We start from the raw sequence: 25,866 nt of genomic DNA, 5'->3' as shown, positions 1-25,866 counted from the left end.
TACCACACTTAACCAGTTTCTTCATATAACACACGAAACCGGAAGTCAACGGTTTAAACCGGTAGTGGTATCTGAACGAACTTATTAGAGAAAGCTAGCCTAAAGTAAAAAATGTACGAACTTTTGGCGCGAAAATTCAATAAAACAAAAGTCGTATTTATCTATCTCGGCCTTTGATATTTATTTCATAATTATATATATATACAATGCAGAAGCAAAATTAAATATTTCTTTAAGATAAAATAGATTAACAACGCTTAATACATATTTTTACAGAGGGGAGGAGAGGCTTATTTAAGGCCTAATATCTTAGAAGAAATAGAAATAAACTTTTTAAATGAGAAACAGATGGAAAAATAACATAACGAAAGACAGAAACTAATTAAATAAGCTTATATATTGCTTATTCCAAAAAAAATGGAATGTCAGTTACGTTTAATTAATAATTATTGAATTTAATTGGTTAATTAATGCTTATTGTTTGTTCTCCATATAATAAAGAAAAGAGAAATAAACCTAATTGGTATAAAATACGAATATTACACGAAACAAAATAATAAATACTATATAAAATAATTTTCTAAATTGTAGGAGTGTAGTCTAACACTTTTGCCGAAGGAAGATATTAGTTTCTTTGCTTTTCTTATTTTTTTTTTTTTTTTTTTTTTGTCAATAATTGGGGAATTAAACGTGTGTTTTTTTCTTTTAATACAGTTTGATATTATTAACAAACAATATATTAATTAATTTATTATTATTATTCTCATTATATTTAAATGGCGCTTAAATCAATCAAATTAAATTAATTAAATTAAATTTCCCCTCCCATTTAATTCGATATCCAAATTATCAATCCTATTAAAATGGCCACTGAAGAGAATATAAGGATCAAGATACAAGAACGGCGCCTTGATGCACTCTAATGGAATAAATTAAATTTAATTAAATTATTCAGATTAAATTGATTCACTGCAAATCAAATTAAAAGCTCACTACAACCTAATTAACTAATTAAACTAATTAAATAATTAATAATTAATAATAATACATACAAAAAGAAGGTGTACAAATCATCAAATGGTAAAAAAAAAAAGGGTTTTTTATGGTTTTTGCTGCAGGTGGACTTGATTATCTCAATTCAAGCCCGATAATAAGCCCAATTATTCCCAGAACAACCAAAAGAATTGTAATCAAGATGCATTGCTTCTTTCTGGCTGAAGTCTGATCAACAAATGATCACAAATGTTCAATTGTTCATGCCATAAAAAATAAATAAAATGAAACAAAAAAAAGGAAAAATTGCAAAATTAAATTTTAAAATAAAGTAACCAAATATAAATTAAAATAAAGAAATTGCAAAGAAAGAATTAAAGACCTGATGTCTTCTAGCTTTGGACAATTCTTGAACTCCGGTGCTAACTTGGGAAGTGGCCAGTTCAACATTAGCTTCAATGCTATCTGTTTATTACAATTAAATTAATTTAATTTAATTTTTGGGTTAAAACTTAGTGAATTAACGCAAGTTATAAATTTGCATTTTTTTAAAATACTGACCAACTATCTCTCCTTGTTCATGAACTAATGTTGCCAAATCTTTGAAAATATGGTTGACATCAACAATGTCAGACTGTAAAAATATTTAATTATTAATTATATTAAAAAAGTAATTAATTTTAAACTCTCTTAATAAATTAAATTAATTAACCTCTAATTTGCGAACTGCTTGTTCCCTTTCCCTCAAAAGTTCCAAATTAACTTCTTCTTCCATTTGTAATGCTACAGCTTGGGTTTGAGTTTGGGTTGGACTGTAAAAATAATTAATAATTAATTTTTAATAAAAATAATTAATTTTTAATAAAAATAATTAATTTTTAATTTTTAATTAAAATAATTAATTTTTAATTAAAATAATTAATTTTTAATTAAAATAATTAATTTTTAATTAAAATAATTAATTTTTAATTAAAATAATTAATTTTTAATTAAAATAATTAATTTTTAATTAAAATAATTAATTTTTAATTAAAATAATTAATTTTTAATTAAAATAATTAATTTTTAATTAAAATAATTAATTTTTAATTAAAATAATTAATTTTTAATTAAAATAATTAATTTTTAATTAAAATAATTAATTTTTAATTAAAATAATTAATTTTTAATTAAAATAATTAATTTTTAATTAAAATAATTAATTTTTAATTAAAATAATTAATTTTTAATTAAAATAATTAATTTTTAATTAAAATAATTGATTTTTAATTAAAAAATTAATTTTTAATTAAATAATTAATTTTTAATTTAGTTATTTTAATTAAAAATAATTAAATTATTAAGCACAAAATAATTTTAATTACCTTGCCAAATCAATTAAATTACTGCCACTAGTATTTTCTCTGCCATCAAAAGGGTTCTAAAAGAAAATATTATAAGATTCAAAATTAGGATATTAAATTCATTAATTAAATTATTTAATTATACCCCTTTTAATCCAGAATGAGCTCTGGCTCTCATAACACTCTCTTTTTCCTTTTGAGCAGCTTGTCTCTGGGTTGTTTGGAAGTTTCTCAAGGCCTCAGAGAAATCATTAGTTAATCTTTCTTTCAAAATTTTATACTGTCTCTGTTCCGAACCAGTTAATCCCAAATTTTGAAACATTGTGGATAAATCCTTCAGATGTTCATTAGTGTCTTTAGCTAACTGATTTGTGTAATGCTGTACTTTATGACTGTAAATTGACATTAGTTTCAATTTTCAATTAAGGACTAATAGTTTAAGAGAAATCTTACAGTTCAGAACGTAAGTTATCTGAATCTTGGGCAGTGCCAAGTTGGTTGACCATTCTTTGCATAGAAGCCACTGTAAAATTAAGTAATTTAATCTAATTTGCATGATTGCACACTTATTAATTAGCCAATTGAATTAACTTACCATTTTGGGATATTTTTTGAATATCAGTGCCAATAGTTTGGGATAATCTGTCAAAGTCAAATGTTAATTCTGTCCCATTATATGGGGAATATTGATACCCCTGCGACATTCTTGGACTTTTTTTGAAGACTTCTACTAGGCAACAGCTGTTCAAATTCTTTAAGATACTAAGATAAAGTTTTGGTTAAGGTTCCCTGCCTCTTGTAATACTAATTTTATTAGATTAAGGACTGTCAAAAATAACATCTCCCGATCTTCCATTCAATTTTTCCCCCATTTTCCACCCTACCCGCCCCATTATCTTGACCAAGGCCTAAAATAAATTATAAAATATCTGTCTCCGCTACCAGACTCAAAAATAGGTTAGTAAAAAAGTTAAATTGGATTAATTTGGCGTATTTAAAAGATGAAAATAACAGCTTACTTTTCCTGAAGCGTTAAAAACTAAAGTCACAAATTAATTTAATATTAAATACGCAGAAAATCCAAAGACCGTCCAGTTAAAATTCCTCGAACCAATAAATTTGCATAAGAAGATAAAAGATACCGACAGTACTCCCCCTTAACGTTTTACCCCCTACATAGCATGGAAACCGGTTTCTTCGGTTCAGTCTCGAACCCGTTTCCAATGTAACCGGCGCTGATTTTTATATCGGTATATCTCTTTGATGCGTTCAGTTCTTAAAGCAAAACAAACCGGGATGTAAAATTGTGACATTTCCGGTCGCTGGGCCATCCTAATTTGCACTTTAAAATATAAGAAGTATTTGCAAATTAGGAATAGGATACGGTATGCAAAGTTTTAGAGGGGTAAGTTAACGGTTGCATCTGCACTTTTTTAAAAGAAGTTAGTAAAATATTTATTTGTAAATTCGGATATGCTTTGAATAAGTTTCTGCCAGTTTGCAAAAAACCTGGCTGCACATATGGAAACAGTTTGCAAACTTTTCGAGGGGTACATTACAAGTTTGTAAAAACTTTATCTGGAAATTAGGACGTCCCCTTCAAATTTGTTCAGTTTAAAATCATCGAAGGGGGGAAGTACTTAATTATTCAACGTTGTTTACAATTATGAAAACAAGTGTTTACAGTTGTCAATTTCTGAATTCGTAAATTCTCAGTTTTCAACATTTCTTTAAACAGTCCATGTATTAGGCGCGATAATTCGTAATTAGCTTGAAAATGTTTGGTACAACTCCCGCTGGTTTCGGAACTTCCAACACTACCATGTTTGGTACGACAACCGTAGCTGGCAATCACAATCCTATGAAAGATTTCGAAGTGGTGTATCCACCCGATGATTCCATCAGCAGTTTAGCCTTTAGTCCTCAACAAAACTTCTTAATCGCTGCCAGTTGGGATAACCAGGTATGAAACTATCGGTAGCTGTTGCCATGCTTAGAAATAACCGTCTTCATCACAGATAAGATGTTGGGAAGTTCAAAATACTGGCCAAACTGTTCCCAAAGCGCAACAAACTCACCAAGGATCTGTTTTAGATGTTGCTTGGAGTGATGTAAGTATTAAAAAATAAGCTTCAAAGTCAAACTTTGGAGGTTACGTTACGTAAGGTTTTTGTTATTTTAGGACGGAACTAAAGTGTTTACGGCATCTTGTGACAAAACTGTAAAAATATGGGACCTGAATAGCAACCAGTCAATCCAAGTGGCTCAACATGACGCGCCAGTCAAAACTGTTCATTGGATTAAAGCCTCCAATTATTCCTGCATCATGACAGGAAGTTGGGATAAAACTCTTAAATTCTGGGATACCAGGACACAAAATCCCATTTTAACTATAAATCTTCCTGAAAGATGTTACTGCGCCGATGTGGTATTAATATACACATGGGAGATTGGGGAGGATGTGTAATCAGCCTGCTAACTGTGGAACGACTCGGGTCGGGGGGGGGGGAGAAATACTCGGGAAAATGGCGGGCGGTCTAACTGGTATCCCCCCCCGACCCGGGTCGTTCCACAGTTCGCGTGCCGATTTCCCTCAGATCCTCCCCACATAATGAAGAATTTTCAAGCTGATAAGCTGTTTTATCGAACAGGTTTATCCTATGGCTGTTGTAGGAACCGCTGGTAGAGGAATCATAGTATATACCTTAGAAGGAACGCCACAAGAATACAAAAAGATTGAATCCCCTTTGAAATACCAACACAGATGCGTCTCAATATTCATGGATAAAAAAGGAGCCCCTAGTGGTTTTGCTTTAGGGAGTGTCGAAGGACGCGTCGCCATTCAATACGTCAATCCCCAAAATCCCAAAGATAATTTCACATTCAAGTGCCACAGATCCAATGGAACAACCAATGGATATCAAGATATTTTTCCAGTAAACGATATAGCATTTCATCCTGTTCATGGTACATTGTCAACCGTTGGTTCAGACGGAAGGTTCAGTTTTTGGGATAAAGACGCCAGAACAAAACTTAAAACATCGGAGGCCATGGAACAACCTATAACTACTTGTTGTTTCAACGCTGGAGGGGAAATATTCGCTTACGCAGTTAGTTATGATTGGTCCAAGGTAGTATTTAACTTTCAGAAAGAAGTTTCAACGGAGAAAGTTCTAAGTAAAACATTAATTTTCTCTCAGGGTCACGAGTATTACAATCCACAAAAGAAAAACTACATTTTCCTTCACCCATGTTTTGAAGAACTCAAACCAAGAAATAAGAAATAATAATAATAATTAGTGTCAATTAAATCGTCGTATTAATTGTTAAGTCGTTTGTCCTTTGAACGGATGACACTAGTTAATTCTGAAATCATACAATAACTTCAACTTGTGTTTTTACGAATAAAATTCTTTGTAACAAAAACATTTCGTGTTCTCTTTATTTATTTATATTTTATTAGTAGGCCAAATTATAGACCAGCTTCTGTTCCGAAGAATCGATCGCCAAAGTTACCTAAAATTGTACGCACGCAACATGACCATGATGATTTTAGCTGTCAGGTTGAATTACATTTACAAAAGTGTTAAAAAAGATCATACCAATTCCAGGCATAATGTAAAACTTATCATTGACACCCGGGTCAACTTGCGAAGTGATAATCTGAACTTTAGGAAAAGCGTAGGCGATTGTATGAACACCTTTTGAATATAAAAATGTTAAAAAGTCCGTAAAACACATAATTGACTTCACAAGTAGTGGAGACTATACAGATATGCGTTTTGATGGCGTCACATGGCGGCCATCATGGATTGATGCGTATCTGTACATTCTTCACTACTATCACTATAAGTCACCTGATTCCGCCATCAAAAGTGAACATAAAAATATATCTTCTTCTTTAACATCGTGATCGAGAAGAACTCTAATGGCCATCATAGCCGCGGCTCCAGTTGCGACAGTCGCGTCCATTAATATAATTTTGTAATCGGCAATATCTTTGGGTAAACGTAAGTAGTATAGTTCCGGTTCGACAGTTTCGGGGTTTGTTTGTATAAGTATTTTTCCGAGTCGGACGTCTTTCAAAACGTCGCATAAAGCTTGTTCCATTGTTTCACCAGCTCTTAAGATGGACACGCCACATATCTTCGATAATAATTGTAGAAAATTACTTATTTAATATGTTATGCGCTTAAAAACACCTAAAAACAAGTAAACAACCTTCTCGGTGTCAATTCTTTTTCCTTGATAAGGAACTCCTTGCGGAGTTTCAATAGTTACATCCTAGATTGATTGATTGAAACACAGTCTCAAAATTTTCCTTACAACAGAAGAAAGCTAAATATACCCCCAACATGGCCACAATGCGTTTTTACAACAGTACTTTCTTAACACGCATATTTTTATGCCTCAGCCTTCAGTTATTTATCAAATGTGAGCTGAACGCGCTATAGATATAGAGTGCTGTCAGAAGCGCCGGTGTGACGTCACCCATGCGGTTTTCCCATAAAGAAAAAAGGGTAACTGTCATGGCCGCCCATTGCTAAAGGCAGACTCGTGACGTTTAAAGGGGCTGTTCGGACAGTGGGACAAACGACGATCTTCCTCATAGAGCTTAACATAGTGGGTGGGTAAAAAAGGAGAGGGGGTCGAACAGCCACTTTAACCTTGGATCTGACGTCACAACAGACAGCACTCTATACTGCTAACTGCTTAACAGAAGCAGATATGTCGGCCATCTTGGGGTTCAACCAAAAATACTCTTAAAACTTACACGGAATGGCAATAAAGATAACGTAAACTCAATCAACAAACGCATTAAACGTTTGCTATAAAAGATAAAATCATCTCTGGACGTTTTACAACTACGAATATAAGTATGAAGACCCTGAATCTGGGCTGTCATTGGCAATAATTCTAACGTATTTGGCATTGGTTGGCCCAGATGAATCTGAGCCAGCTTGGACCTACGAAATAGAGACCCGGACTAAAGAGGCTTTAAAAAATAGCACAACCAAACATAAAACGTCGTAAAGACAAATAAAAACCACAAGCATTATAACTACAAACAATACTACACTAAAGTTAATAAGATAATTCAAGCACCTCCAAGCGAAACTTTTTGGTTGCGTTAAATAATAAAAATAAGTGTCAGAACTTCAATAAGAATTAGTGTTTAATTCTTTTAAACGCAGAAAATGGTAAATTATTATTACCACGTACCAGAATATTTCCCGGCTTTTTCAAGACAAGGTGTAAAGTGTATTTTAAAGATAGTTTAAGCTTACCTCAATTTTAAACCTCGCTTCAATGATAGAAAGAAGGGGAAAGTGAAAGAAAATTTATATAAAAAAAGAAAAAAGAGATGAGTATAAAGTGAAATTGAAAAACAAGGCGGGAAAAGTGGGTAACCCAATTTTGATAATGGGAAACAAGCCAAATTTTTAGGACCCTCTCAAAGCTAAACCCGTCAGAAAAGTTTATATATACTGACCTGTTGCAACTGTGAATGGATATGTTGCACGATTAAATCTTTGGCTATATTATTCTCACCGCCTAAATGATTTTTTACGTTAATTAACTCCTAATTGAAAATTTAATCGGGACTGTCTTCAAATCAATTACCTCTTGGAACTATAAGGTCAGCGTGAACCATAGTGGGGGCTATGTAATAATCAAATGACGGTTTAACAAATTTGTTATACTGTTTAAGTACACCTTCTAAATCACGCCCCCTTTCAGTTATATCCCTTTTTAAGCGTCTAGCTAACCGAATATCGGAATCGGTATCAATGAAAAGTTTCATATCCATCAGCTTCAAGGGAGATTAGAAAAATATAATAAATTTTTCAAACCACAATTTAAATTTAACTAAAGGAAAAGATTAAATAACATTATATCTTAAAAGAACGGCGGCCTTTTTCTAAATATAAAAAATAAATGATCTCTTATTGCAATTAGTCTTAAAATGAGGACTACCGCGCCATCCGCCATTCGTTTAGTGGCGTCTGCTAACCAGAACCACTTACCCCCACGGGATTGGTTGATTCTCATAGGCTGAGAATAAGGTGGGTTCGGGCTAGCAGACGCCACTAAACCAAAAGGACGTTCTTTTAAGGTATAATGTTATGTTAGCTAACTTTTCCTATAACTAATAAGTATTAACTAAGATAACAGTTCACCTCTGTAAGTTTTTTGTTAGCGAAGACTAATATTCCCTCAAAAATAATCACATTTGCTCCATACATTGTTTTCTATAGTAAATGGTTTCGAAACTATTAACCTACACGTAAATAGATAGTTTTCACACATGGAGGATTCATACCACTTGCACCTGGAAGCCAAGCGACCTGGAGGACAAAAACTCGCGTACTTTTGTCCTCCAGGTAGACTGGCTTCCAGGTGCAAATGGTATGAATCCTCCATGTGTGAAAACTATCTATTAATTACTTAATTACGATTAACAAACCATTCTTTTATCTCTCGAATGAGTAACAAAATTATAAATGGGAACTTCGACTTTGCGACCTTCTTTCAATTTAGAAATAGTTTCAATCATCAATTCAAAATCAAAAGCATCGGGGTGATCAAAATTATATTCATTATTGTGGGCCAACATGTGGTCTTTCTCATTTAAAACCTAAACAAGTCACCTCTAAATTACTTAACGATCATTTTATTTAATTTTAGTAATTCCTAATTTAACGTGCCTTATAAAATGAATCCATAGAAAGTAGAGTAACCCACGGAATATTTAAGGATTCAATAATTGTTCTAGCCATTGTAGTTTTACCGCTGGCACTCCCTCCACATATCCCTGATCAAAAAACGCGCTAATTTTACACCGGTCAAATGTGAAAGGGGTATTTTTCTCACCAATAACAAAAGGTTCAACCAATTGACCAGTGGTGTCGTACCACGGAGGTCTTCCAGCTGTATAAATGGTTCTTTGCCTAGTTCTCAAGACAGGTTCTCTAGCGGCTTGACCTTTGCTCCCACTCTTACTTAGTGACCTGGTTCGTTCTCGTTTACCCCTCTGAGTTTGGGGAGAGCAAGTTGGACAAGGCGATGGTATCGGAGAGGAGCATATGTCATCAAGTACATGAGAGGCCAATACTTTCGCGTAGAACAACTCATCTTCCCCGCCACTAATAAATTTGTCACGTTATTAAAATAAATCGGGGGATTTTTAAACAAAAGAATCTAAAGTCACCATGTAGGACAAAAATTTTTAAATCCTTCATTCATAGCTAGTGAACAGTAAGGTATAAGGATCTAAAACTAAAAGGTCTCTACGTAATTGGGTTGCTTGCTTACGTGTCTAAAACTAAAACAGCTGAAATACATTTGTATTAACGCACACACCTACTCAAAGAGCGTAATAATTTTCCTAAAATGTCAAATGACATTTCAATAATAGCGAAAGAAAACAAATATAATGGCACTATGCCAAATTTTTACGTCGCTAAAGCGAGTAACTCATGGAGTGGAGTAAGGCTTAGCTTATTTTGATTGATAAGTACTTCGAGAACTTTATCTCAAACAACGGGATCGAAGTTTGATTTTCCGCGACCTTATTTAATAATTTAAACAAATATTCACCTATCAGAGCTCGCTGAACTCGGTGGTCCATGGGCCACGGTTCCACCATCGAAATCAAAGACGTCTTTCTCAGAAGCGGCCATTTCTTCACGGTCGATAAATCTTCTAGATTGCGCAATTTCTCGAACCACGTGGCAGAAGCCACCAAGTGCAAAGGCTTAGAAATTTCTATTTTTAACCGCTGACGCTCAGTCGCGCTTCTCGCCATTGGCTGAAATTTGTCCTAAAACCACTATGAATGGGTAATGTATGCCACGTGACAGTGACACCCATCCGAAATTTGCGGGAAATTCGAATAAATGTTTACACGTGCTCGCAACTTTTAAAAATATAATAAGTTTAGTATATTTTTACAATTATACAATACATTGCTCAAATATAAAATATTTAACAAAACACAATGGTATTTTCAAAGTTGGTAAAATGTAAATGTTCTTTTAAAATAGTATAATGCAAAAATGAATAAAAGTTTGATACAAAAAATACAGTAGAGTATGAAACATTGTATATTTTTTCATTATCAAAAATATCAACAGATTTAAGGCATTATTATTATTATTATTAAATTAGTTTTGTAGAGGGACATAAAAATTTGGCTATTCATTTGTAATAAATATTTCACAGTTATTCTTCGTCACTATAACCTATAAATAAAGATTATCTTATGTTATAGTTTAGTTTCGTGCTGTCTCATTGCCGATCTAATATGCAACGCGTATTGCCTTGATCTAGGCAACCTGTCATTCGGAATAGGATCGATATCATTATCATCAACAGAATCAACATCCCCATCACTGGAGTTATTAGAAGCTGCAAAATGATCCGCTCTAACGGGCTTCCGAACTTTATGTCTTCTATAGTATCGAAATTCCCTAGGCAATGTATAAGATCGTGGCAAGGATATCTGGCTATCTAAGTCAGAAGGTATCCTATAAGACTTGTAAATAGAACCTTGAGATTCTCCATTTTCCACCACACCCAAGGGTTGTTGTTGTTGTTGCTGTTTGTTTCTTACTCTCACTGGCTTTTCAAAACTAGAAAAATTACTATTGCTAGATAAGTCCGAAGCTTGGCGATGCAAATTTACATTAGGAATGATGGAATAAGTTCCTCTGGGTTCTTGATATTCGTAATAAACTCTACTATTATCGAGGTAATGAGGAGCCAGCAAAATTTCCGGTGTTTGAGATCTTAGTTTTCCCTTCATTTGCATTTCGGGTTGAATTTGGCAACCTAACAGACTATGATACATCATTTGAGACTCGAGAAGTGAAGGTAAATCGGGTTGAAACCAGGGTTGCTTCTTAGAATGAGGAATTGGTTGACAAATAGTATCACTATCGGATATTTCGGACGGATGAGGTCTTTTCAGTTTTCCTTGTTTAATTTCTTCCTCTATCTCTTTCAACTCCTGAAGTTGTTGCTGTTTTTTCTCCTGCAACTTTTGTTGAATGTTGACGCGAGACCCGACACTTTCATGATCACTATTACAATACTTCGGTGGAGTTCTCTTCCAAAATGGGTGGGACATTTTTCCATTGCTATTAGTACTTCCATTTGAGTTACCGTTACTTATGATGGGTGCTGGAACTGAAGGAGCGGGAGGTGGAGGAATGAATGAAGATGGTTTCTTTTTCTTTCTTTTTAGTCCCGGGTTCAAACGACAATTAAAAACACCGGGAACATTCGTCACTCCATTTTGATAAGTGCCATTATTAGCCATTCCCGAATGAAAGATCGCGCTTTTTTGAGTTTTAAAGTTTGTGGCTAGTTTAGATTTAAGATTGGCGGAAGAATTCTCATCAGATGCCAGGTAAGTATTGGCGATCGATTGAGTAATTTGATCAAGATTTGACGTATTCGCTTCGCTTAAAAGATGTTTTAATCTTCGAATATGGAAGAACCAATAGTAAATACCCATAAAAAAGATACCTAACGTAAAACCTCCCCATACTATAGCGATGGTTGGATACTGAAACCATTTAAAATCGTCCCTCAATCCTAACCAAACCGCCATCAAGAGAGTATTTTCCAAAAACATGGTTATGTAAAAAGTTATCATTTTTGGACGAGGGTTAACTTCTTGCAGATTAATGTAACAAAATATGTAAACGTACGCGATCAACATTGAATAAGTTATTTTCTTCACAATTGACATTTTTTCACCATGGAAAATGTTTTTGGGTGACATAATCCAAAGCAACATACTCAACCAATGTAAACTTATGACCACAAATACCCAGTAATGATATAAAGTGGCGTATACCGTTAATGATATGGCTCGAGATGCCACAGTCCCTAATCTCCATAAAAATTGGAATATTACTCCTAACCAAGTCAAAACTAAACGATGCATATTTTTTCTTCTAACATTTTTGTTGAAAGAAGCTAAAGCCCAACAAATACTAAACAAACTAAGCATAGTTGAAACAATATTTAAATCTGAAACTTCATTTGCGGAAGGTTTAAGCCAAATTAAATACAACTGTATGAGTAATAAAGGGGCTGCTTCGCAAAAGGCGTGAACCAGCCTCAACATACACAAATCTCTAACTTCAATCTTGACCTGACCGAGTTCAACTGGAATGAACAGTTTAAAATACCGCCACAGGACCCCAAACTGCCCAATATGCATTATAAACACAATGAGTAACGTTAAAGTTAATTTTGTTTCCGGGGTATTTTGCAGGTACCACTTCAGAGAGAGTAATTGGCTAGACACTAATGATATCACGATGCACGTTAGCGCGATTGTAAACCAAACAAACTCGTAATGAAGGTATAAGGTGTAGACAGTAACCACATCGAACACAATATCACAGAAATACGATGCTAATGATATAATGTTGAACAAAACATCGCACAGAGGTAAAAATTCTTGAGCCATAACGTGGGGCTATATGTACATAGTTTTCAATGTGATGGATTGTTCAATGTCAAGTAAGTTCAATAAGAAGTCCCATTTTGTGATTTGACAAAACTGTCGCAACTACCCAGCATAGGCTAGGGTTTAAGAACCCCGCTGTTCCCTCAAATTGTTGAAATTGTACCATTTTGTTGCGTCTTAGGTTAAATTATGAGCCTAAAATAATTAAATAAATACTGAAAATTAACTTAGATGCTCCGTTAACTTATTACAATTTTTACAAAATGTTTAAGACCAAGGCTTAGGAACTGACATTCATTACCTTTCTCATTGTAGCCAGCGTCCTTTGGTTTAGTTAAGAATAATAGTTTTGAAACATACGACATAAATACCACTTCTCTAATACAATAATTTTATTATGACAATTAATTTGGGTTAAAACATCTCAATTATATCATGGATGAAGGATGCGCGTGAAAAATATTCGACGCTCTACAGGATGTGCAACTCCCTATACTAAAAAGTAGACAAGTCGACACTAGCGCCGCCTGGCTACCAGCGCTGGAAACCCTCGCGGGAAAAATAAAAATTACAGGACATAAGAAAAAAAAACAACTGTTTTGCTTCTAGCAGACGACGCTAAGGAAAAAAACGATGGTAGCGCGTGTTTTTTTCTCGTGTCCAGTATTTTTTATTTTTCCCGCGAAGGTTTCCAGCGCTGGTAGCCAGGCGGCGCTAGTATCGACTTGTCTACTTTTTAGTATAGGGAGTTGCACATCCTGTTGAGCGTCGAATGTTTTTCACGCGCATCCTTCATCCATGATTATATTTCTTCAAAGTGTACCACCAAAGACACCATTTACATTTAATTCGTTAAAGACACCACTTGTGGAATTTCAGGAATGTTGGCAAACTATCTACGGCCAACTTCAAGGGCAACTCTGGCGAGTGAGGGGAATATTTTTGGCGGGGGTTTAAACAACGCAAACTACACGTGTAGTATTGCGTAATAAACAAGATGGGTATAAACATAAATTGTTTTTCCTTTTTGAAGTTCGGTACTTCAATTTTCGATTTAGATAAACCGAAATTAAACTAATAGGCTTAATTACTTTCTAATAAAACGTTGCATTATATACGAAAATAAAGTCACTGAGATATGGTTCTTAGATAAAGCCGAGATATAATATTACTTTATCATCATAGCGTTGTATAGTTTTTATCAAGATAAGTGGTGGGACGATTTTAGGCCAAGGACATACAATTATTTTTCCGAGAACAAACATTCTTTAACCAATTGACGAGTTATTCTACGCCCGAGGCGTAGAACAGTACGGGAAAACCACTGTGTATACATAACATCATTAAAAGTCAAACATCTGCAAGAAACCAAATAATAAACTAATTGTGCTCTTATAAAGAGTTTCCCACGGATTAATAATATCCCAGATATGGCTTCAAAGCAGGAAAACGAAGGAAACGACGTTTATGAACATTGTGAAGTAGTATGGGTCGATGGATTGCCTTTCCCATTGTTTGGACCTACCGAGAAGATAGCCCGAGAAATAATAGACATGAAACCCCGTCCTGGAGACATTTTCTTGGCAACTTATCCGAAGTGCGGAACTACGTGGACCCAATTCATAATTTGGGGTATTCTCAACGATGGTGCAGTACCTCCTAACTCTAGCGTCATGATGTTCAGGGCAAGAAAAACTACTTTGAAAACATTTTCTATACGTATAACCACGGTATAACAATCGTTCCATTGTAGGATTTTCCGTTCCTGGAGCTAACTGGGTTGGATAGAGTGAAAGACATGCCATCACCCAGACCCATGAAGATCCACTTGCCTTACAGGTAATTTAAATCGTACCATAACAAATATATGTTTCTTAAAACAGTTTACATCAATCTTAGGTTGACCCCCAAGAGTTCTGACTGTAAATACGTCACTGTCATGCGGAACGCCTTCGATTGTTGCGTCAGTTACTACCATCACATCCTGGAACTCGAGGCGAAGTCGGTCGGCAAGAATATCTACCCATTCGAAATCTATTTCGATGACTTCGTCAAGGGGTTGCTACCGTTCGGCGACTATTTCGATACTGTTCAATCATGGTACGAGAGACGGAATGACGAAAACGTCCTCTTTTTGACCTACGAAGACATGAAGGGTGATCCAAAAGGTCACGTACTAAAGATAGCCGAGTTTCTGGGAACCCAGTACAAAGACAAACTGGAAAGCAATCCAGATATATTGGAAAACGTTCTGAAACATTCCAGTTTTGAATACATGAAGGAAAACGCTCCTTTCAGGTATGGAATGGGGACCATTTTATTTGAGCCTAAATTTCTCATAGCTATTGTTCCAGGTTATCCAAAGAGACTATGAACTTAGGAAGCTTCACGGAAGCCGATTTCGAAATGGCTCAAAAAACAATGTGTGATCCCGAAGTATTAAAAGATGATAACGCCTTTCGATCGGCAGACTTTTTCAGAAAAGGAAAGGTTGGAAACTCAAAGGTTGAGCTAAGTCCTGAAAATTGGGATGTCGTTGATAAATTAATAGACGAAAGGGTTAAATATCCCGAATTAAGGGATTTAATGAGAAGAATTAAAGTTTAGAAACATGTTTTTAATTGATACTTTTATCAATAAAAAGTTTTTAGTCAATACGTTTACCAATAAATAGTTTTTAGTCAATACGTTTATCAATAAATAGTTTTTAGTCAATACGTTTACCAATAAATAGTTTTTAGTCAATACGTTTACCAATAAATAGTTTTTAGTCAATAAAGTATCAATATTTTTAAATAGAAACGTAGTCATTTGATTTCATAAAAGTCATTTGATTTCATAAAGACATAAACAGAAGCTTATATTGAAATACGTATATACAAGCAAATGTAAGCTGCTACTGCGTTTAAACCTTGGGACTAACTAAAGTTGTAGAGCGGGTTTTATTTCGAGATCCTGGCACATTTATTTATTAGGTCACTCGTACACATTGTAAAAAGCCGTTCCAATCTAAGGCGAACGACGGATCAACAAAGATAATTGGCGACGCCGAAATAATATCGCGCGGTTCAGATAAACTGATATATATATTTCGATAGTTCTTTTATAATTATCTGTGTAATAAACATGGAGGCTGGTAATTCTAAGGAAACCTTTGATAAAGCTAAATATATAGAAACGGTGGTCGTCGATGGACATCCGTTTCCACCTATTAAAAACATCGAGGAAAATTTCAGAGATATTTTGAAAATGAAACCGCGAAACGATGATATCTTCCTTTCGGCTTTCCCTAAATGTGGATCAACGTGGACTCAATATATTATCTGGGAAATACTTCACGATGGGGCACCTATTCCTAATGCTAATGAGATGATGTTAAGAGACTTCGTTTTCTTAGAATTCGCGGGAGTACAAGCCGCTGAATCTATGGGATCACCAAGAACCATGAAACTCCATCTTCCATACAGGTATGGGATAATTTTGAACTCCTCTTCTCAGAATGTATATGTATAAATGTCAGGAGACGTCAGTCTACAATCAACGTAGAGTCCAAACCGCTTTTCTTCAAAATTGTTTTGCAACTACCTTACTATTATACAGTGTACACTCGGAAATATGTCTTAGAAAGCCAAGATGGCTGCGGGTCAAAGATATAAAAACTACTTTAAGTCTAAAGAGTTCAACCTCTGAGATTTAGTACACTGATTTACCATATCTCATAGATGGACTTAATGCTTTTTTGGTTTGAATATGCCATAATAGCGTAACCAAAAACAACATTAACATTTCAAGCTTTTCCCAATAATTAATTAGATTCACTCCTGTTGTACCGGAGGCCAAGTACATTTCAGTCATGAGAAATCCTTTCGACTGCTGCGTCAGTTTTTACCATCAACTATCAGCTTTCTTTCGTGACCAGCCGAGTCCTTATACTTTCGAGACATTTTTCGATGACTTTCTATTGGGACGAACCCCATGGGGAGACTACATAGACTTTGTTCAATCCTGGTACGAAAGAAGAGAGGAACCCAACATCTTGTTTTTACAGTACGAGAACCTGAAGAAGAACCACGAGAAAGGTGTCATGGACATTGGGAGATTTTTGGGCTCGAGTTACGAAGAACAATTGGAAAGGGATCCCAGTCTCTTTAGGACAGTACTCGAGAGAACGTCATTTGAATACATGAAGGCTAACGCACCATTCAGGTTTGTTTGTTTATTTATTCATTTATTATTTACTTCTATTTCAAGAAATATTTCCCTGATGAAATTATAATTTACCGAATGATGCCTGTTTATTTAGGGTTGTTAAGGACGAAGCTACGAAGAAAATCTTAGGAGCGGCTTTCGTAACATCAACCTCGAACTCTGACCTTTTGAAAGACGACAATTTGTTTAAAAACTCAAATTTCTACAGAAAAGGTACAGTTGGAAGTAGCAAGACCGAATTAACCAAGGAACAATGGAACAGGTTGGAAAACTACGTGCAAAATGGCGTGAAATACCCAGAACTTTGCCAAATGATGTTAACCACATCTTGAAAAATAAATGCACGTCAGAATTGTTTCTTTAAAGAATCGTCACTTAGCCGTATCAAAACATTACACAAATTATAGTTATTTGTGTTTATAAAGGAAGAATTCAAGATTACCAAACCTTGAAATAAAATTTTTATTATTAAATTTTTCAATCGCAACTGAGGACTTAATGTAATATTTGAATTGTCATTCCTCATCCAGGCGTTCACAAAAATTAATTAAACCTTTTTCAAACTACAAAGTTAATCCTCTTTCCCGTTACACTATACTGATGCAAGGATTTATAATGTAATCCGACCATTAGAACTTCCATAGGCCTTTTTCTCTTTTTTTTTTTTTTGCCAACCTTTATTCAGCGCCTAAACCCGAGTATTATGTAGGGGTATTTATAACCTTGGTATAAAGTGCAACTATGCTGTACACAGTAGTTTGAATAGCTGTTCTAAGCGCTTCAAGGAAGATATTGAAGAGATTGCGTTTTCACCTTCATCGCGAGCATCGGATTAGATATAACCATCTCAGTTCAGTTTTAGACGGTAGGAACTATACAGTCGTAATCATAAGTTAATAACGGCATAATTAACTTATGTCGTAATATATAATCAGCAAAGATTGAAGTTTATGTTAAAAACATTCAAACTCAAACAATCAAAAGATAAACTTTGTCTCCTATCTAAAGTTTATAAGGATATTGCATGGTTGGATTTTGTTATTTTTCAAGTAAGTCTTTGCTCGCTGTATAACTGAGTTCCAGTACACTATTCTAAGCTCTCTCTTTCTCTCTCTTTTCCAGAGTTTGTCCGGTTTTAGTTATCGATTCGTTACTTTGTGTTTATATTCCTTGACCAATTTTGTTTTATTAAAAATGGCTGACGACGAAATTCACAGAATAGAAACGATATCGGTGGATGGTTTCAGATTTCCAGCTCTAGGTTTTTTCGAGAAAACTGTACGGGAAGTATTTAACTACCAATTCCTACCCGGAGACATTGTCCTGTCCACTTTTCCGAAATGCGGAACCACGTGGAGTCAGTTTATTATTTGGGGCATTGTTAACAACGGAGAGGCACCACCGGACACAAATATCGTAATGTTAAAGGTAAGTACCTTCAGAGAACTCGCTTGCAACAATAGGGTAATTGGTGGTTAAAGGTGCTTTTTTACGCTGCAGGAGTTTCCGTTCTTGGAGTTGACCGGTTTACAGGCATTGGAACCTCTTTCCAGTCCAAGACTAATCAAGTTACATTTACCTTACAGGTAACTTATAAGCCATGCCTACTTTAGAGATATTTTGGTGTTTCTTAAAGTTAATTAGCCAGTCCAGCTCTAATAGGGTCTATCAGTGGCGAACTCGCAACAGAACTTGATGTTTTAAATAGTTAAATTACTGTTCACGACTCAAGTGTTTAATTGTTTATCCTTGAAGGTTGACACCCAAACAATCGGAAGCCAAGTACATCTGCATCATGAGGAACCCTTTCGATTGTTGCACCAGTTATTACAGCCATTTGAACGGGATTGACGCTAAAACTATGGGGAAAAGGCTAAACTTTGAGAGTTATTTCCAAGATTTCCTCGACGGCGTGCTACCTTTCGGTGACTACTTCGAGCACGTCGAATCATGGTACGAACATAAGGACGACCCAAACGTACTCTTCTTCACCTACGAAGAGATGCGGGCAGACCCGAAAGAAGGCGTACTAAAAATCGCCAAATTTTTGGGGAAAGAACATGGCGACAAACTAATAAACAATCCAGAAATCTTGGAAAACGTTCTGAAGCATTCCAGCTTCAAGTACATGAAGGAATCGAAACCGTTCAGGTATGATCATGATACGGAGAAATGTAAAGGTGCTTAGGCTTATTTTCGAGGTTATTACAGATGCGTGAAAGATATGGAAACGGCAGCGAAAATAGGAGAAAATCTACCCAACGAGATGATAGACCCGAGTAAATACAAAGACGATAACATCTTTACCAGTGTTAAGTTTTATCGCGAAGCCACCGTTGGTGGAAGTAAAAACGAACTAACTCCTGAACAATGGGAAAAGATAGAGAAGGCCATCGACGAGAAGATTAAGTACCCCGAATTGCGGGATTTGATGAGAAAAATCAAGATATGATATTTTTAAAATAATATATATACTGTTAAATTTGAATACTTTTGACGAACTGAGTTTTTTATAAGGGAATTAAAGGTTTTATTTTGTTATCCGCTTATTTTAACTTAAAAAGTGCAAGGATGACAATCATTGACTATGGGGATAATTAGTAAACCGTTATAATTACACAACTAACCTACACAAGTTGATATTTCAACGCTGTTAGCACCTTGAAACGACCACGGAGGTATGATTTTCTGGTGCATTCCAATGAAATTGTTTATTCTTGTCTCTGTCTAGACTTAAACTATATAAATACGTATTTCTTCTAAGGGAAACCATTAACCTTAAATGAATTTTAATAAATCGATAGTAGATTTCCTATTTTAAATTGGAAAACAAGAAGATACTAATTTCTAATTTGAAATAAAAAACCTGATAAAAGTTGAACCCTTATCGATAAGAATAAATTCAATAAAGATCTAATAGATCCGTTGAATACATGGCCGCGAATAATCATTACCATGGAACTGTGCATATTGTGAACATACAACAGAATATCAACTGCACGCGAACTTTGGCGTGGGAATAGAGGGGTGGAGAAAATCGACATTGTTTATAGTTAACTTTACTCTTAATAACCCAGCTAGGTCAGCGCGCGCAAATGGCACTGCCAAGGTTTTTTCAACTGGACCCTACCACCCTTTACTCCCCTTGAAAAATCCTCCAATACATGAATAGAAATAAATTACCCCGAAGTAAGCGTTACTTCTACGAATTTTACCTTTGACTTTCCCAATGAAAAAACTAGGCATGACGTTGAAGCAACGTCCTCACAATTCGCGAAGACTGTCATTCGATAAGCGGCAACTGTGAAAAGATTAGGCCTATAAATTTGGTTGTTTCCCGCCTTTCTTCTCTAAACATCCTATATGAAATACTCAGGCTTCCGCCTGAGAAGATGCCAATGCAAACATGAGCTGAAAACTGTCCACAAAGATCTAGACACTTGTCTAAGTTTCCCATAAAGCATTTAGATTTTGTAAAATATCAGTCATTAGTTAAATAGTGAAGTATATGAGTTTTGATAAGGACGTAAAAGCTTGTTATAACTTTGGGTTAAGCAACTTTGTCCTTCACTGCGCACCTTATTGCTTATCCCATTTGTAGTGTAGAACGATCATAATTTTTGGTTTTTCAAAACGGAAGGAAACATTTGGCGTGCGTGATCTTTTAACGAGTCACGATATGACTACGAAACTGACCATACCTAAAAGGCCTTTGCATACCACGTGATTGCGTGTGTTCCCGAAAACACAGTTAGGTCAATATACATAGCGAGCTAGCGACAGTCAATCGACGTACCAACTGCGAAAGTAACTGCAGTTTTTGAGCCGTTTCGACTTTCGGTCGGTGCTCAAGCGTCTTTTGTTACCATAGTGATTCCCTCCCGACTTTCTCGCCTTTAATAATAATTACAGTGATTTTCTCCGAACCGATAACCGTGCACGCGCCTTTCTTTCAAGATTAAACAAAAATCTCCACGGCCTCTTGACTTTCTGTATCTGGGCGCGAAAACTACAGCTAGACTCTTGTCGCGTCTGTTTTCTCGCTATACCACAGTTTGGAAAATTGTGTTCAAACGAATTAATAAGGATACGTTTCTCTGTTCATAATGGTTCGAAGTAAGTTGACAAGGTTACGAAACCTTCTCACAATGTGTTCTGGTTTAATGGTGAGGAAATCAAGGTGTCAGACAAACAGCTAAAAGCGCTGCAGGACTGTTTACTTTCACGCGACTTCCTTGGAAACCTTGACCATTAAGTTTACCTTGAGTGAATCATTGGTTTTGCCACGTTTGGCCTCAAGTTGTTTCGAGCTTAACAAGTCAATAATGATTTTTCAGTTACCGAGGGCTTGGTTCGAAAACGAGCTGAACATAATGATGGGTTAATTACCACTCTGGAAGAATTAACGTTGCACCAAGAAGGCATCGAAAGGTAGGACTGTCATGGAATTAAATCATTGTAGGAGGTCATACCTCTATTCTGTTCCGGTATGGGACATCAGCCTACTTTAATTTGGTTTCGAATGGACAATACCAATACTATAAGCCTCTACCGTAGACCCACACTTAAGCATTATTGGGTTACGACGATCCTTTAGCAAATTTTGTCACTTCAGGCTCGAATGTTTGGATAAATGGTGTCGTGACTTGAAGATACTGTATTTGCAAAATAACCTCATACCGAAGATAGGTATGATAATATTAAAAACGATTGGTAATAAAAAGTATAACTCTTTACTTCTTTCAGAGAATGTCAGTAGATTGAAGCATTTGGAATATTTAAATTTAACTCTAAACAACATCACCGAAATCGCCAATCTTGAAGGTTCGTGGATAGTTTCTAAACTTGTTGATATTTTTGATCTATTATTGGTATTTGTATGTAGGTTGCGAGTCATTGGTCAAATTGGACTTAACCATCAACTTTATTTGGAAGTTGACAAGCGTGGAAACGCTGGTTGGTAATTACAACCTAAGACAACTGTAAGTTTATATAAATTGAACATTTTGGATTTAAAAATACTAAATTTTAAAGATATTTCGTAGATTTTTGGTTGGGAACCCATGCGCGGAGTATGAGGGTTACAGGTCATTTGTTATTGGGACTCTACCCCAATTAACTGTAATTAAAATTTCCATTAACTAATCGAAATTAGTTAGCTTAATTTTATTATTTACAGTCTCTCGATGGACTCGAAGTTACCAGAACTGAACGGTACGAAGCCAATAAAGATCTTACGGACGTCAGAAAATTAATAATAAAACAACAAGATGAATACTTGAAGGTAAATAAAAGGCAGTTTTGAGCCATATATAGTATTTGAGCGGATTGGTGGCATGATTTTTACAGAAAACAGTGCTGAAACAAATGGATGAGAACCATAACATCAAAACGAATGATTCGGACGAGAGGTAACGTGACTTTTAAACGTCCAGCTATTAATTTGGTGGTCAATACAACGTGCCATCGGAAATATATTTGTAAAAACTATTTATAGTCTTATTGATGAAAATTATTGGACGACCCCGACCGAGTATACGCCAGAGTCGAGGGTCAAGGCCCAAAAATACGGCGAGTATTTGAGAGAGAAACGAAATTCGGAAGACGCAAAGTATATTCTTGCATTAGAATGGATTACTAATATGTATGTTATATGATATGTCAATTTTCAAGGGATGAAACTAAACCCAAGGAGAGAAACCTACTCGCCAAAGCTGGAAGGCCTTTAAACGTCAATGAAGCCAAGTACGACTTATAGACTTAAGTTCATACTATAATCAAATTTCATTTTCAAACTAGGCTTAATATTTCCTAGATTAAATTTCAAATTAACCGAAGAGGATGACGGAAACAGTTTCGTTTTGGAAATAAAATTGTTTAAGTTCTTGGAGACGTCTGACGTGTCTGTGGATTGCCAACCGGATTACGTCAGGTTATGGGTCAAAGGAAAGGTCTTTCAACTGGTTTTGCCTGAAAGCGTTCATCCCGATACATCAAAGGCGGAGAGATCGCGAGCGACGGGAAAACTGGTCATTCGAATGCCTAAAGTAAGCTACCCAATCAACAGGCTGAATTTATCGATCGAGCTGTCTAACGTATTGTAATGTTACAGGCTCGCCTGGACAAGGTTATTGTTGGAAGCGGCAACTTGAAACAGAAGAATGTGCAGAAAACGTAAGAATGCGTATAAGATGGAGGAAATAATTCAACCTTATTATTTTCCATTTATCAGGGACCAAAATGTTTCTTCGAAAGATGGGAAAAAAGAAACGCACGTGGACGCGCAAAATTCCCAAACTCAAAAGTCAGATGATTATCAAGAAGATATGCCAGAATTGATATGAAATATGGTACAAGAATTGAATACATATGTATTTATCTCAAATTTTCAATTTACATTAAAATTACTTCGTAATTAAACACTATGAATAGTTTCATATGAATCAGTGAACAATAACCATAGCAGAAATATTTTAGAGAATATTCAACATGACGTAATGTCGTTTATACCGATCTACGATAGCAATTTATAGGAAAATGTGTTTGATTTTGATTTGTTTAAGGAAGTGGGCCGATCCCGGAGGTACTGCAATACCGGGCCAACCCGTAGCGGAGGTGGAGCAAGCCCCGAACTCTCCGCCGCCGTTCAAAAATAAGTTTAATATCTTGGGCCCCAATGGGACCCGTATCAGATATTAAGCTGATAAGAACAGATACTACACTTTGATCTTAGCCAAAAGGCCGAGAAGCGATACCTTAAATATGTATCCTATCTAGCGTATGTAAAAATTCTTACCCAAGCCCTATATGGAAGAGGTGCCATTTATAGTACCAAGTATGTGCTTCACATACCTACGCTAACATCCATAACTTATAGTAAAACGTAAACATTTTTCACATATCGTGCTGTTGAAAATTATATTTAAACATTAACCGTACTTACTCAATAATTAAGATTATAAGGCTTTTAATTTTACGTTTTTTTTCTAATACAATCAAGTAACCCCATCTACTTAACTTCAATGATAAGATAACTAATTTTAACTTCAAAGTTAATCTTATATCATACGGTTAAAAATATTTCACTACAAAAGATAAATTTTGTAGTATTTTATTTTTATGATATTATTAAATTTAAAATTCTAATGTAAATTGCTTTAAACTTCACCAATAGATGGTACTTTAGTTTAGTCGTGGCCCATGCTTTCATTGAGTTGAGAAAATAACCACTAGAGTGGCCTTTGCCTTAATCTGCCTATTGGGGTACGTGGGACACTTTTGAAAACATAGAGACGGACGGACAGCTTCCAAGTTTATTACGCGATGGTGTCGCCATCTCGAAGTCTAGATTGGAAATGTATAAATGCATGTAGTCTTGAAATCAGTCAAATTTCCCGCCTTTTCTTTTAGTTCCCTTGGTTGCATCGGGATGGCGCCACAAGCGCGTGATTTAGTTAATTGGGTCTTCCCGCCTTTTCTTTTAGTTCCCTTGGATGCACCGGGATGGCGTTACCAGCGCGTGATATAGTTAATTGGGTCTTATATCCTAGCGGATGGAAGACCACTCAAGTGGTAATTGTCTCAACTCAATGCGTGCATTGATAATCTATGATGCGTGCTTTAATCGATAAAAAATTGGAAACGCGCGAAAATTCAAACTACTATGATAATATAAAAGCGCCATTAATGCTAATTACCAAAATGAATGTGAGAAATTGGCCAGAGTTTTATATTTTCACGATCAAAATTCAACAAATTAATTTGTTTAGCTAGTTAACTTGATATTACGTAACAATTATTTAGTTATATTTGGCCTTATCTACAAAGAAAGATCATGATGTTCGCTTTTTACTAGGTTAGCTAATATTGGGGTTGTTTCGTCTTTGGCCCCTTATATTTCCACTCCAATCATGCATTGAATTAAAATACACTTTCATAATTATTAGTAAAGCGCATTGATTAAATAGGTTTAATTAACATTTTAGCGCTTTTTAAATTATTTAAACTTAAAAGCTTACCTTGGTAGTGAAGCAACGCATCCGATTTCCACAAGTTACTGAGATGAAAGATGGAAATAAAATACGGTTCCCACATCACAGAAAGAAACACACGCAAACAAGCGACGACCTCTTCTCGAATTTTCCATAGAAAAACCCAAGGCCAGGGGTGCTACCCCACTAACCCACTGTTCCTAGCCTCGCTGCCTCGACCTTGCCAGAGTTTCTTCCCCCTTTGCGAAGTAACCCTTCCTCAGATCTTTCAAGATTAGAATCAAAAAAAAACCCCAAAGAGGAAATAGCTTTTGTCCTTTCCCCCAGGTATTTATATGAAAAAGCACACGTGCTTGGCTTTAGTCGTAAACAACTCCGAGCTGAAAAATTCCCGGAATTGAGGGTAGCTTGGGCCCTACCCATCCTTTAACAATGGGAAAAGAAAAAACTTCTTTTAGAGTCCTCCTGTTAGAACCCAATAACAGGTTAGGAAAATTTTAAAACTTTTAGCCTTCCCATTTGTTGGAAAGTTATATTTAACACAACAGGGGCGATAACCTTTTCTTCCGAGGTAACAACAATAAGTATTGGCCTTATGCATAAGTTTATAAGATATGTTACATAAGTATGACAATTTCTATATGCTTCGTAATGCTAGAGACTTACAGCTCGAGTTAGTTCGAGAACGACGTCACAATTGAATACACTCGGTTAATTTTGCAGGACTTCCATAGATCTTCTTATTTAGTCTGTAGTAAGCCTTTAACAGCGCCTTACCAGGCGTCGCTTACGAGAATCTACGTCACTTCATGACAAGCTCTCAGTAACCAGTGACAAACTT

The 25,866-nt window shown here is 35.4% G+C and overlaps 6 protein-coding genes and 1 non-coding gene across 9 annotated transcripts; 4 read left to right on the top strand and 3 right to left on the bottom strand.

The window, feature by feature from the left end:
• Nucleotides 1-151: 151 nt before the first annotated feature.
• Syx7 (syntaxin 7) lies at nucleotides 152-25,190 on the bottom strand. 3 transcript variants are annotated; one of them, XM_089840342.1, is made up of 10 exons: nucleotides 25,053-25,190; nucleotides 2,932-3,098; nucleotides 2,790-2,859; nucleotides 2,482-2,728; nucleotides 2,358-2,413; nucleotides 1,706-1,805; nucleotides 1,555-1,627; nucleotides 1,376-1,458; nucleotides 1,053-1,221; nucleotides 152-919 (listed from the first exon to the last, which is right to left on the bottom strand). In XM_089840342.1, the coding sequence occupies exons 2-9, from the start codon at nucleotides 3,038-3,040 to the stop codon at nucleotides 1,129-1,131; spliced, it is 831 nt and encodes a 276-aa protein (XP_089696468.1). In that variant the 5' UTR covers nucleotides 3,041-3,098; nucleotides 25,053-25,190; the 3' UTR covers nucleotides 152-919; nucleotides 1,053-1,128. The 3 variants fall into 3 exon arrangements, with proteins under 3 accessions (XP_089696468.1, XP_089696467.1, XP_089696469.1); XM_089840341.1 differs by lacking the exon at nucleotides 25,053-25,190 and adding an exon at nucleotides 3,356-3,733; XM_089840343.1 differs by lacking the exons at nucleotides 1,053-1,221; nucleotides 25,053-25,190 and adding an exon at nucleotides 3,356-3,733.
• Nucleotides 4,114-5,762, top strand: Rae1 (ribonucleic acid export 1). The gene is made up of 5 exons (XM_089840340.1): nucleotides 4,114-4,299; nucleotides 4,355-4,447; nucleotides 4,519-4,764; nucleotides 4,988-5,467; nucleotides 5,537-5,762. Exons 1-5 carry the CDS (start codon nucleotides 4,114-4,116, stop codon nucleotides 5,621-5,623), a joined length of 1,092 nt encoding a protein of 363 aa, XP_089696466.1. The 3' UTR covers nucleotides 5,624-5,762.
• Nucleotides 5,763-13,253, bottom strand: l(2)k01209 (uridine-cytidine kinase-like lethal (2) k01209). Its single transcript, XM_089834704.1, has 13 exons — nucleotides 10,608-13,253; nucleotides 9,939-10,095; nucleotides 9,213-9,484; nucleotides 9,047-9,153; nucleotides 8,806-8,976; nucleotides 8,519-8,590; nucleotides 7,962-8,151; nucleotides 7,831-7,892; nucleotides 7,111-7,323; nucleotides 6,558-6,620; nucleotides 6,194-6,482; nucleotides 5,939-6,037; nucleotides 5,763-5,852 (listed from the first exon to the last, which is right to left on the bottom strand). Exons 1-13 carry the CDS (start codon nucleotides 12,823-12,825, stop codon nucleotides 5,809-5,811), a joined length of 3,957 nt encoding a protein of 1,318 aa, XP_089690830.1. The 5' UTR covers nucleotides 12,826-13,253; the 3' UTR covers nucleotides 5,763-5,808.
• On the top strand, nucleotides 13,633-17,607 carry LOC149717639 (uncharacterized). Its single transcript, XM_089834703.1, has 6 exons — nucleotides 13,633-14,510; nucleotides 14,579-14,664; nucleotides 14,725-15,123; nucleotides 15,180-15,426; nucleotides 15,913-16,292; nucleotides 16,639-17,607. Exons 1-6 carry the CDS (start codon nucleotides 14,256-14,258, stop codon nucleotides 17,099-17,101), a joined length of 1,830 nt encoding a protein of 609 aa, XP_089690829.1. The 5' UTR covers nucleotides 13,633-14,255; the 3' UTR covers nucleotides 17,102-17,607.
• Nucleotides 17,733-19,486, top strand: LOC149717638 (sulfotransferase 1C4-like). Its single transcript, XM_089834702.1, has 4 exons — nucleotides 17,733-18,462; nucleotides 18,535-18,620; nucleotides 18,790-19,185; nucleotides 19,246-19,486. The coding sequence occupies exons 1-4, from the start codon at nucleotides 18,229-18,231 to the stop codon at nucleotides 19,484-19,486; spliced, it is 957 nt and encodes a 318-aa protein (XP_089690828.1). The 5' UTR covers nucleotides 17,733-18,228.
• Nucleotides 20,564-23,410, top strand: tilB (touch insensitive larva B). Its single transcript, XM_089840339.1, has 13 exons — nucleotides 20,564-21,150; nucleotides 21,372-21,465; nucleotides 21,650-21,723; nucleotides 21,781-21,858; nucleotides 21,920-22,016; nucleotides 22,080-22,155; nucleotides 22,214-22,318; nucleotides 22,384-22,445; nucleotides 22,532-22,645; nucleotides 22,708-22,779; nucleotides 22,850-23,081; nucleotides 23,147-23,208; nucleotides 23,267-23,410. Exons 1-13 carry the CDS (start codon nucleotides 21,141-21,143, stop codon nucleotides 23,376-23,378), a joined length of 1,188 nt encoding a protein of 395 aa, XP_089696465.1. The 5' UTR covers nucleotides 20,564-21,140; the 3' UTR covers nucleotides 23,379-23,410.
• On the bottom strand, nucleotides 23,596-23,787 carry LOC149717636 (U2 spliceosomal RNA). Its single transcript, XR_016368481.1, has one exon. It is a non-coding gene; the product is annotated as a U2 spliceosomal RNA (small nuclear RNA).
• Nucleotides 25,191-25,866: the final 676 nt, after the last annotated feature.

The sequence above is a fragment of the Phalangium opilio genome, unplaced genomic scaffold (assembly GCF_054372755.1).
Source record: "Phalangium opilio isolate 3A_F unplaced genomic scaffold, DU_Popi_V2 ptg000003l_1, whole genome shotgun sequence".
NCBI lineage: Eukaryota > Metazoa > Arthropoda > Arachnida > Opiliones > Phalangiidae > Phalangium > Phalangium opilio.
This window is presented reverse-complemented; position numbering and strand designations above follow the sequence as displayed.